General features: G+C 43.8%; 1 protein-coding gene across 1 annotated transcript in view; it reads left to right on the forward strand.

Moving 5' to 3' along the window:
* The first annotated feature begins 1,147 nt into the window (after nt 1-1,147).
* LOC145394741 (G-protein coupled receptor Mth2-like) overlaps nt 1,148-13,823 on the forward strand; it is a 176,957-nt gene continuing 164,281 nt past the window's right edge. Inside the window, exons 1-2 of the mRNA XM_080268521.1 lie at nt 1,148-1,168; nt 4,158-4,245. Coding sequence (XP_080124647.1) covers nt 1,148-1,168; nt 4,158-4,245 — 109 coding nt within the window. The remainder of the gene's footprint in view (nt 1,169-4,157; nt 4,246-13,823) is intronic.

Below are 13,823 nucleotides of genomic sequence, written 5' to 3' on the forward strand. Positions count from 1 at the left end.
TTCATCAAACAACAAAACATACACACTGCCATCTTACAAGAAACAAAACTACACAGAACACAGAAAACAACAACATTTCATAACTTCACCACCATTCGACAAGACCGGGCCAACGGCGGTGGACTCATCACCCTGGTACACAAATCCATCAACTTTTCAGATACCAGTGCACACACAAAGTCACTTCTCCCTCCACAAGACACCACAACAGAAATACAATCAATTAAAATACTGGTAACAAATGATATATAAAAATCACAAACACGTACATTCCCCCCCAGTCATCCCCCACAGTACCACACAATTACTCGTCACAAATACACCACACCACTAACATACCCAGCATCATCCTGGGTGGTGGTTTCAACGCCAAGGCATCAGCCTGGCATGTCAATAACCCTGACACAGACAGAGATAATCTTTTCGTACTGAACAATCTCCATCAACATACCCATATCCCACATCAAGCCCTCTTCCTCCCATCATCCCCAGACATCACTTTTTGCTCCCCAAACCTCGCCCCCCTACATCCTGGAGACTGGATCTGATCACTTCCCAATCATCAACACTACCAACACAAGAATCACCCCTGCTGGCCACAGACACACATACACTAATTATAACAGAGCCAACTGGAAGGCCTTCACAACTGAAACAGAACAACATTTCGAAACATTAAACAGTACACCTATCACAAAAATGAACACCTCTGCACACACTTTCAATTATACAAAAAGCTGACAAAAGACACATCCCTAGAGGCAACAGAAAGAGACACAACCCCAACTTCACACCAGAAATTACGTCACACCAGAAATTCAAGGCCTCATCGGTCAACAGGACACACTGCGACACTCCTCAGCACCCCAAACACAAGACACTGTACAACAAATTCAAGAACTCAGCACTCAAATAAACAATATCAGAACAGCAAACATTAAACTGGAATAATCATCTCCAAACACTTGACCACAAAAAAACACCAGTAAACTCTACAAAACACTAAACAGCATCACACTTTCCAACAGCAACACTACACAATCACATGTTGCCTTCACAACAACAGACACCATATCTTCAAACAAACAACAAGCAAACACTCTCATCAATCACTTTTCACATGTCAGCCATCTAAACCCCCATCGCGATGATCGATGTATCATCCGACGTAAGAGACAGTTCCCCACAGACCCGGACTACGCATCTTTCACTTACAACCAGACGAAGTACATCATCAGCAACCTTAAGCACTCATCTTCCTGTGGACCAGACAACATAAGCAACATTCACCTTAAACACCTTGGACCACAAGGCATACAAGCACTCACCAACATATCAAACTCACACAACATAATACCCAACATCTGGAAGCATGGCATCATCATCATTATCCCTAAACCCAACAAAGACCCCACGTTACCTTCCTCACACCATCCCATCACACTCCTCTGCACCCCCTCTAATGTCACTGAACGACTGGTACTACAACTAGTTACACCTTCCCCCTCCCACCTAGCCCAATCACAACATGGCTTTAGGCCACTACAGTCCACAAACACTCTTCTTACAGACCCTACACAGAGAGTTTTTGATGGCATGAATTCAGCTAGGCCACCACACAGAACACTCCTAGTCACACTAGACATCAGCAAAGCTTATAATGCCGTCCCCCACCACAAGCTCACAAACAAAATACTCAACATAAACATGCACAATAACACAAAAAGATGGTTGGCAAACTACTTAGCAGGCAGATGTACACAGGTAACATTTGCTGGTCAGTCTTCGAATATCAGAAACTTCACAAATGGCGTCCCCCAAGGATCTGTTTTGTCCGCTACACTCTTTAATCTATACATGCACGACATACCCACACCCCCACACACCACAGATACACATAGCTTCCTATGCAGATAATATAACACTTACATGTACACACCAAAACGCAAACACAGCTGCATACATCCTCCAACCCTACCTCAACACACTACATGAATGGTTCACCACAAACAGGCTCAAAATAGACCCAGCCAAATCTACAGTGACCCTTCTCACAAACTGGACAGCAGAACACAGTCACATTCCACACCTCACCATAAACAACACTCCCCTAACACACACACACACACAATCCTTGGTGTAACACACAGTACATCAATGTCATTTGAACAACATCACAAACATTAACAAATAAAATAACACCAAGACTCATTGCCTTGAGGTCACTTGCCCATACAACATTTGGACACAACAAAGAAATCACCACCACAGTATACAAACAATATATACGTTCAGTGATGAATTATGCAAGCCCTGCTTAGGCTCCTAACCTCACTAAAACACACTACAACACTCTACAGACTATACAGAACAAGGCCCTAAAAATAATCACAGGCTGCACAGCTACTACACCCACCGACCACCTACATCAAGAAACCAAAGTCCTCAAAGTCAAGGATCACCTAGACATGAGAGGAACCCAAATTCTTGCTGCAGCCTCCACAAACCCACAACATCCATTACACTACATGGCAGCACATCCACACACACCAAGGAACATCAAAACAATACCCTCCACACAATATCATACTCAAACAGGGTTGTTATGATTTAAATAAAATGATTTTAATCATGTGATTTAAATCGATTAAAATCAGAGTGAAAACATCATGATTTACATCAAAATGGATTTTTTTTTTATATATAAATACACTAAAAATGAAGAAGACAGAGAATGTGATGGATTTGTATTGTTCAGATGCATCAAGTCTGCTTGGCCTATACTCTTCCTGTACTTATCTTGATCAAGTCAGGCACCAGTGATTGCCTTTTTGTTACAAGGCAAATATTAAACAACAGAGGAAAGAAGGCTCTTTGCTAATAACAATGCATGTGATTATACTCAGTGTTAACATATGAACTAAACTCTTCTTTGAATACAGAGTAACATGATGTACTCTAATGATTATGAGCCTAATTTGACAAAACATAAATCTTTTAACACTGATAAGGGCTTAGTAAAAAAAAAAATCTTCATAAAAGTAAAAAAAATAAATGTAATTTTAAAAATCCAATAAAGTAAAACAATCAATTTAAATTTAAAAATCTGATTTAAATAAAATAGTACAGATTAATATATATATATATATATATATATATATATATATATATATATATATATATATATGCTATTTTTTCCAGCCTTGAATGTGAGTAACCTCCCCCATACCAAGAAGTGCTAGCCTGTGGTGCACTGCCTTACTCCCACTTCCCATTCACATTATTATTTTCAGTTTTGTAAGTCTGTTTATTTGAACAGTGATTTATAATCATGCCTAACGGACACATTGCAGCAAGTGGGAGGAAAAAAGACCCAGTTTGGTGCTCTTTTGACAGGATTTCCAAAGGCACAAATAGGGCTGGAAGAAAAGTCACGGATTAAAAAAAAAAATGATTAAAAAAAAAAATCCGATTTAAATAAAAAAAAATCGATGTTTCGATTAAAAAAAAAAAAAAAATCCATGATTTTTTCCAACCCTGTACACAAATACTCTCATTCCTCCCCCTTCGCCCACCTCAGACCAGCTTCGAGAGGCATATCCATACTCAAATCACTCGCTGCTCCATTCAGTCACTTAAAGACAACACACAGCTGCGTGCACGGCCTCCTGATATCCACCCCTCTGAATCTTATCTCCCTCGTGAGGACAGGGTCCACCTGGCCAGGCTGAGATGCGGGCATCATCCAGCCCTCTAATACCATGCTGGTCTCTCTCTCTCTCTCTCTCTCTCTCTCTCTGCTAAATCATATTATGAAATATACCGTAGCCTAAAACCATTTACATAATAACCTATGAGTCCTGTGAGCCTTATGAAACAGAGTATAAACCTCAAATGAATATTTCTGCATGCATACTCTTTTCAATACGGGAGACTTCATTATGTTTTGACCATTATTAGATGATTTACTCATTTTAGGAACGACCTCTAGCAATTATTAGGCTACAAATTATCTCAGTTACTCTTTTTAACTGCCACAGATCATTCCTAAGCTGAATAAAACTGTCCGGGTGTAGCTAGAATAAATACGACATACATCACCGCACTAGAGTCTAATTACAGTATATCATGTATTAATGTTTTCCCTACAATGGCAGCTTGGCACCATACAGAGGTACACATACCAGGAGATGGCAGATGCGCACATGGCTTACGGTGCTGCATATCAAGGTCCAAGGAGAGAAGGTCTGTCCAGCCCGGGCGAGAATTCAACCTGGTTGGCGCATGACGTCACATGGGAGACAGCTACTCACTCCACTCACTCAGTCACTTAGTTTCCCTAGGCCGCAGTGGTGGAGAGCTCGGTGTTCCCATATATTTATCTCCTACTAGGACAGTTATCAGAAAGATGCCACTTAACTGTGCAGTATTTGGATGATATTCAGTCAGCAGAAAAGACAGTGACATCAAATTCTTCAGGTTCCCTCAAGATGAAGACACTAGAAAGAAATGGGTCCAGCTGTGTAAGAGACAAGACCTGGTTAACACAAAGGAAGCCTGTGTCTGCAGTCTACATTTTGCTGTTCTATCCCTCATTCCCTTTCTTCTCTCTCTTCACTTTCTTCCTCACTCTCTCCATTTCCTCATCTCTCCGGAGTAGTCCACCCGTCCCTCAATTACTGCTTCTTTCTCTCACATCCTCTATTCCCTCCTCCTTTTCCTTCAGTACTCCCTCTTTCTTTTATTTCCTTCATTCTCTCTTTCCTTTCCTCCATCACTCCCTCACTCTTTATCTTCCACTGCTCCCTCCCTCCTTCCACTATTCCTTCACTCCATTACTCCCTAACTTCATTCCTTCATCCTTCTATGTATTCTCTCCCTCCCTCCGTTATACCCTCTCTCCCTCCACTCAGCCATCATTCTCTCCATTCCTCCACTCCCTGCCGCCCTTCACTGCTCCCTAATTCTTTCCATTCATCCACTCCCTCCATCCCTCCAAGTATTCCATCCCTCACTCCTTCCATCCAACTATCTATCCTTCTAGCGAATCCCTCCACTCTCCCGTAACCGCATCCCTTCTTTTCCTTCCTCGTTCTCCATTTTTTCTTTCTCTTCTACCAACTTTCCCTCAAGGTTTTCCTCCATCTCCTCTTTTTCTTGCCTCCCTCCCTCCACTATAGTAGGACTCGCCCACGTTTGCGGCTGTGGTGTGGCCCGCATCTGTGTACAGTGTTGCCACGTTTTCTATACCGTTATCTCTCTCTCTCTCTCTCTCTCTCTCCCTCCTGGCGGGAAATGTGAGCCACCCTGAGTACTTTTGATTCTTTTATAAGTTATTTATAATTGTGCTTTCATTTGTTAATTTGGTTTTGTTATATTTAGTGATGCCGACAATGCATTCAATGCATGCCCCTCTCTCTCTCTCTCTCTCTCTCGCTCGCTCTCTCACCGACTGGGTGTGGAAGTGTTGCCGCTCGCGAGTGAATAATGTTTTTTTTTTTTTTTACTTCGGTATTGGCATATGCCTACTATTTTGTCCTACATATTAGCTTATGATTATAAATGTGATTATTCCTCGTCCTTAAAATTATGGTAAAAGCCGGTAAATGTGAGCATTTTTCCCTAGCAACACCTGTACAAGCTATGGTTGGGTCTACGGAGGTACGTACTTTACCCTAGGCCAGACTGGGTAAGTGTTGCCACTCACAAGAATTACATGAATTATTTCTTTTACTTTGGATATTGGCATATTTCTTCTTTTTTCAGGCTCATTATATTATATCCATAACTGTGATATTATTACCCACCCTAAAACTACGCTAAAAAACATTAAAAGTGACTACAATTTCTTTTAGCAACACTGTACAAAATGTATGCCATGTTTCTGTGTTACTGTATAAATATTTTATGCATTATAAGATTACTGTTGATTCATCCATCAAAATACGCAAGTGCAAGTTTTATTCATCTGAATTTATCGAATTTGTGATGCCTTGTACATAAATAGCTTCCGTTTCACATCGCAAGTTGGGGAAACGTGGCACTATTGTACACAGGTGCGGACCACACCACAGCCGCAAACGTGCGCGAGTCCTACTATAGCTGTCCTTTTCTCCCACTTCTCCTCCTACTTTCCTCTCCCTCCAATTTCCCTCACCCGTTCCCTCAATCTTTCTATCCCTCAGTCAATTACCTACTTTCCTTTCTCTGCCCCTCCATCCCTCCATCTTGCCCCCCCGTTTTTCTTTTCTTCCATTTTCTCTCACTCTTCCCTCATATCTGCCTATTTATCCCCTCAGCTATACCCTCACTCCCTTCCTTTAAAAACCATTATTTTATACTCTCTCTCTCTCTCTCCTTTCATTAGTACAGATATTACCTCCCTCAGTCTTCCACCTGCTCCTCCTTCTCCTCCTCCTTTCTTCCCCCATTCTGCTGTCCATCTCTCCATTTCTGCTCCTCCTCCTCCCTCACCTTTCTCTCTCCCTCCTCCTCATTCTCCACTTCTCCTCTCTTCCTCCATCCCTAACTTCCTTTCTCCTTTTTTCATCCTCCCTCCTCTTCTTCCACTTTCTAGCTCCCTCCTCCACCTCTTTCTCTTCTCTTCTCTCTCCATACCTTCTACTCTCTTCCTCTCTTCGCTCACATCGTTTACTTCATTCGCAAATACTGTATCTCCCTTCCTTCTCGCCCAATCACTTTTCTCTCTCTCCCGTTCCTCCCTACCGCTTCTCCCTCTCTCCCGTCTTGCTCTCCTTCTCTGCCTTCCACATTTTCTCCTTCATTTCTTCCTTTCTCCTTTCCTTCTCGCTTCCCCTTCCTCCATCTCTTCCTCCCCGACTCCAAATCACCTCTTTCATTTTTTTTTTTTTCCTCCAATCCATCTCTCTCTCTCTCTCTCTCTCTCTCTCTCTCTCTCTCTCTCTCTCTCTCTCTCTCTCTCTCTCTCTCTCTCTCTCTCGTTAACTGTTACATCCCCATTAACTAGTAGAAACGTTAATTATGCAATGAAAACACTTTAACCATAATATGATCAGCTGAAAGTTCTGGGGGCGAAGCTATATAACATTATATTACCTCAGAAAAAAGCAGTATACCCTAAAAGAAAACGGAAGTCACCTTCGGCCGCCCGTTTATCTCCCACCTGCCGTCATCAGAATGTGCGCACGAGGAGACCTTCTCTCCTTGGACCTTGCTGCATATGGCATCGGCAGAGAAGCTAGGCGCATCTACGAACATATGTCTTTTTCGACGTCACCCCTACTTATCCCCATTTCATGACAGAGATAGGAGACTGAGAGAATCTGGTGAAATACGTGTACGATTGACTGATACAGGACGGGGCCGGTCTGTTTGAACATTCGATTTTGGAAAACAAGTGTTGGAAGCTGTTGGAGAGAACCCTAGGACAAGCACGGGGAACACCGCTAGGACTTTAGGAGCAAACCATTCCGCAGTATGGCAGGTTCTACATGAGCAACTCTTACATCCACTCCACATACAAAGGGTTCAGGCTCTAACCCCAGAAGACTAGCCAGCTCGTCAGCAGTTTTGTGAGTGGTTCCTAGGCAAAGTAAGACAGGACGACGATTTCCCATAATAGGTTATGTGCACTGATGAGTCAAACTTCACTAGGACTGGGATATTCAACGCTCACAATATGCATGTGAGGAATGATGTAAATCCACACATTACTGAGTCAAGGGGGCATCAAAGGAGATTTTCTCTCAATGTGTGATGTGGAATATTAGGAGATTATGTAACAGGCCCCTATGTTCTCCATGGTCGTTTGACAGGTCAGGTATATCTCTCTTTTTTGGAAAATGACCTGCCACTGCTTCTTGAGGAAGTACCTTTGTCGGTAAGAAGAGGAATGTGGTACATGCACGATGGAGCACCTGCCCACACTAGCAACATCGTCCGCGATTTTTTAAACAAATTACCATGACAGGTGGATTGGACATCGCGGCCCATTATCGTGGCCAGCACGGTCACCAGACCTAAACTCTCTTGATTATTTTCTGTGGGGTCATTTGAAACAGCTCGTGTATGAAACGCCAGCTGAAAGACTCGACGACTTGCTACCCTGCATCCAAGGTGCCTGTTGGACTGTGCAGCCCTTCTCGCGTGCTAAATCGCGTGAGGCAATCCATAGTCAGACGATGTAATCTGTGCACTGAAGTTGGGGGAAGCCATTTCGAACATTTATTACCAAGTAACCTGTATGTATCATGACTCTGTGCACATTAGAAAAAAATTACATAGTGTAAAAGGGTGGAGAAAAATAAAGACTTTCTAAACCTAATATCATGATGTATGACTCTTAGCCAATTGTAGTTTCAGAGATGACATTATTATAAAATTGATAATTCATAATAGTAATGATTATGCTAGCGATAATGATAATAAAAGGCTAGGATATTACTACAACAAATAACAACAATAACTATCTATCTATCTATCTATAGCCCGACGCCCTAATCCCGCAAAGGGTGGCCGCAGACAAAACGCCTCCAAGTCGCTCTGTCACCCACCATTTGACTACCCTCCCCCCAACTCACCCCCCCTCCCTCATATACCTCTCAACTTCATCCCTCCACCTTATCCTCGGTCTACCTCTCCCTCTCCCTCCCTCCACCTCACCTACATACACCCTCTTAGTCAGTCTTTCATTCTCCATTCTCTTCACATGTCCAAACCACCTCAGTGTATTTCTCCTAATCTTCTCAACCACATCTACATCCACCCCACAGCGTTCCTTCACTTCTTCATTCGTCAACCTGTCACTCCACATGCTCCTCTTAAGTAACTCATTTCCACTGCTCTCACTCTTGACTTGTTCCCCTCTTGCAAGGTCCATGCCTCGCTTCCATACGTCAGGGTAGGGTTCACAATACTATCATGCAGTGACTTCTTAACGTCCATACTCACCTCCCTATTTCTCATCACTGCTTTCAGTGTACCAACAACCTTCCTTCTCTGCTGTACCCTTTCTCGCACTTCATCCCCCATAGTTCCATCCTTACTCATCACACTACCCAAGTACTTGAATGCACTCACATTCTCCATATCCTCACCATCCAACCTCACTGCACACTCTACTTCATTCCTCTCAAACACCATAACTTTACTTTTGTTTACATTAACTTTCAGATTCCTCCTCCTACACACTGTCCCAAATTCATTCACCACACCTTGCAACTCCCATTCATCTTCACTCAACAGTACTGTATCATCAGCAAACAGCAACACCGGAAGCTTCCATATCTCACCCTCATTCATTAGAGCCACCCCCACATCCACTGCCCTACCCTGCACCTCCTTTACAACCCCATCCATGTATATATTAAACAGCCATGGAGACATCATACAACCCTGTTTCAGTCCCACATTGAGATCAAAGAATTCACTCAGCTCACCATCCACTCGCACCGTAACCCTAGCTCCCTCGTACATACTCTTCACAGCACTCAACAATTTTCCCTCCACTCCATATATTCTTAATACCTTCCACATACCTTGCCTATCTATTGTCATAAGCTTTCTCCAAGTCCATGAAGGCAACATACACTTTCCTTCCCTTCTCTAGATACTTCTCCACTAAACATCTTAGAACAAATATCTGATCTACACACCCTTTTCCCTTCCTAAATCCCCCTTGTTCTTCTCCAACTAGCTCCTCTGCCATATGCCTAACCCTATCAATGAGTATTCTACCATATATTTTACCAGTCACACTAAGTAGGCAAATACCTCTATGGTTACCACATACTTCTCTCTCTCCTTTTCCTTTGTATAAAGGAACAATTATACCTGATTTCCAGTCCTCTGGAACCCTTCCCTCTTCCCAAGCCAATCTACACAACTTCCATATCCACTCCACAACAATCTCACCCCCATACCTAAGCATTTCACCACACACTCCATCAATAATAATAATAATTATAATAATAGCAGTATACGTGTGTGTGTGTGTGTGTGTGTGTGTGTGTGTGTGTGTGTGTGTGTGTATGTTTGTGTGTTTCGAGGGGGGGAGTGGGGGGGGAGGAGAGACGTGTATCTGTGTTCGGATAAGTGCCGCCATTTCCGTCCATGGTCTGGGCTTAGAATCATTTACATTTTAATAAAGCCTATATCTCCTTAGTGTTATGTTCTTGGACATTGGTTATTTAGACGTTTTTACTTATTTTTCCCTACATAATGCGCCTTGAGGTTTTGATGGTGTCGTTTTCAAACACCCTGTATATACAGTATATATATATATATATATATATATATATATATATATATATATATATATATATATATATATATATATCATCATCATCATCATCATCATCAGCCATAACTACTCCAATGCTGAACAAAGGCCTCCCCCAACCTTTTTCCTCGAATTCCTTGACTGAGCCAATCTTTGCAACGTTTTCCCTGCAAATTTCTCTATCTCATCTCTCCATCTCCTGTCTGTCCTTTTCCTGCTATGCTTACAATCTCTTGGTGTCCAGTCAGTAAGCCTCTTGCTCCATCGGTTATCCCTTATTCTTGCTATATGGACTGCCCACCTCCATTCCTGTTCTTTTATAACTTCTACAATATCTTTGACTTTAGTCTGCTCTCTCACCCAAGTTGATCTTTTCCTGTCTCTTAAAGATATTCCCAATATATATATATATATATATATATATATATATATATATATATATATATATATATATGTGTGTGTGTGTGTGTGTGTGTGTGTGTATATATATATATATATATATATATAATATGGCATCTCCCTACCCACCAATTAGCCCATCCCAGTTTCGCCACCTAAGTCCTAGGACCTAGATCATTTCCCCTAGTAAATCACGTTTTCGTTTACATCGGTGTCATATAGATATTAACGAGAACCATAGGCACGAATCACTACTGATAACTATTATTTATTGTGGCAAGAGAAAATTCCTTCCTCCCCTTCTTCTGTTTTCAATATCACAATCGTCATCCATGATGTTACTACGTAAACGCAACAAGAATATCTCCCAGTTGCTATGAAACAGGTGTGATATCAGACAAACATTCTAGGGACGTTTCATATATCATGTGATGACATAGTCAACATATATCATGTGATGACATAGTCAACATGTACTAATAATGAAGGGTTCTTGTAACGTGCCATCGAGTGGGACGTAGGTCGTCCTGTACAGGGTATAATAAAATATACTGGTAGACTGCGTAACATGCCAAAGTCTGCATACCGTTTAAAAGCCTGACTATCAAATTCCATAATCAACGTTCAACTGCAGCTGATTTGGCACATGTAACAGCGTACCATTTACCCATCCCAATCTAGCTTTAACCACAGTCCACTCTCCCTTACCCCCATCACTTGTCTCCTGTACAGCCTCCCCTCCCACCAGCCAGACCACTATGCCCCCCCCCCCCTCACTCACCTGCCTCCTGTCTCCCAGGCGCCCCACCCTGCCTCCTCCTATGGCGACAGCTCTTATGACCCTGCGTCGATTAAAGAGGTCTACCAGAATCAGGTTTACGGTCAGGGAGGATGGGGGTCATGGCAATTTTGTGATTATAATGTTATAATGGCTATGCTCTCCGTCGGGAAATGTATTCTTCGTGATGTTTGTCGAAAGTCACACTTTCGAAACCTGTGTGTTTCATGTGAATTAAATATGTATGGTGGGAAAGTGTTTTATCATATTAACCAAACGTTATTTTCAGTATCTATATTGTCAGGTGGGACATTGTTTATATACCGTACCAGCAATAACTGTGCACACCAGCAATGATTACCGCTTTCGGTTCGTCCTAGCGACCGAACAAAACCTGGTGACGTTCCATACATAATTATCAATGTTACCAGATGCGGAGAGCATTACACAACCTCGCAGGTAGATGAGGTGTTTCTGTTTAATATGTCCGGAACTGTACAGTCATGCACAAAAGCTCCTTTCATCTACCAGGGGACAGAGTAATCTGCAACTAGAGGTCAGGTTAATCGCACACATCTACCCCCTACCTCCATCTCCTTACCCTCACCAATGCACTGATTTGTTAGGCGGATGGATTGGAGATATGAAGCTTCACTGGAGTGACCCTAATGTATTATTTGATTTCCAAATATTAATCCAACGTGTTCTATGCGATATACTATAATCCATGTAGCTGCGACATGCTATGTGATTACTAGCCGTATATGCTAAGTCCCTCTCCTACCTTGTCATCTGGGGAGCCACATATCCACCCACCCACTCATCCTCCTATCCACTCAGCCCATCCAACACAACCCACCGACCTCACCCTGGCCACTCGACCCTACCCAGCCACCTGGGCGACCCATCCAGCCCAATGATCCCTGCCATCCACCTTGCTAACCCAAGAATGCCATCCACAAAGCTCACCCTACAATGCCACTCAACACATTCGCCCACTCACCTATCCACCCTGGACCCATCCAGCCACCCAGAGAATCCCGGCCACGCATTCATCTCAGCCACCCTGGCAACCCACCTTTCCCACTTACCCTGGCGACCCACTCTGCTAGCACATTCCGACGATCCGTCTTGCCGATCGACCTCTACCACCCACTCTCCCTGCCCACGAATTCCACCCGCCTGCTGACCCAACAACGCCATCCATCACATCAGCCCACACAACCCTCCCACCGTACCCACCCACTTCACCTTGAAACCTCACCCACCCTGTCCACCCACCCCACCCTTGGAACCCACCCATCCTACCCACCCACTTCTCTCATCGATCCATCCTCCCATTCACATGCCGAACCACCCTTCTTACCCAACCTCATTTATTTCCCCATCCCATTCACTCATTCGAATCCGACTCATCCACCAAACTCACTCCATCCACACCAAACTTACCACACCCTCCCAACCACCGACATATCCAGCCACTCACCCACCCCACGCACCCACTCACAAACCCATCTACCCCTACAACCCATCCCATGCCACTCCACATACCCCATCCAACCAATCCACATACCCCATCCAACCAATCCACATACCCCATCCAACCAATCCACCCATTTACCAACTAACCTGCCCACCCACCTTGACGATGCACCGACCGACCACACCCACCAGTACAATCACACTCACCTCGCCCACCCAACCAATTGGCAGTGTGTGTGTGTGTGTGTGTGTGTGTGTGTGTGTGTGTGTGTGTGTGTGTGTGTGTGTAATTCACCGAGTCGGTCAGGATCACTTGATGGTCGTGATCGTCAGCTTTTACCCTCCCGGAAGGGAGCTGAGAGCTCATATAGTCCGATCTAAGGGCAAGGCTGTGACCTTCACACACGCACACACCCGTCCCCTTGCTCAAGGGGGACAATAACCACCCAGTTCATCAGTGAAACTTTCCGCAACCTGAGCGAGGCGCGAACTCCCGTCCACCAGTTGGCAAGCGAGAACGTTACCACTGCACCAGCGAGCGGTGTGTGTGTGTGTGTGTGTGTGTGTGTGTGTGTGTGTGTGTGTGTGTGTGTGTGTGTGTTGGAGTCCGCTGGTTGGGTGGGTGGGGTTAATGAGGTTGGGTATAGTGTGTGTGGAGTGGTTGGGGGGGGGGTTGGATTATAGCGGTAGATGGGTTAGTGAGTGGATGCGTTTGGTGGGCTGGGTGGGTGAGTGGCTGGATATGTGGATGGTCGGGGAGGGGTCGGTAAGTTTGGTTTGGATGGGATAAGTTTGGTGAATGAGTCAGGGTCGAATGGGTGAATGGGATGGGGAAGAGAATGAGGTTGGGTAAGAAGGATGGTTGGGCATTTGGATGGGCAGATGGGAGGAGTGGGTGGGTAG

The sequence above is a fragment of the Coenobita brevimanus genome, chromosome 28, assembly GCF_032717465.1.
Source record: "Coenobita brevimanus isolate Jiangsu-jjx chromosome 28, ASM3271746v2, whole genome shotgun sequence".
NCBI lineage: Eukaryota > Metazoa > Arthropoda > Malacostraca > Decapoda > Coenobitidae > Coenobita > Coenobita brevimanus.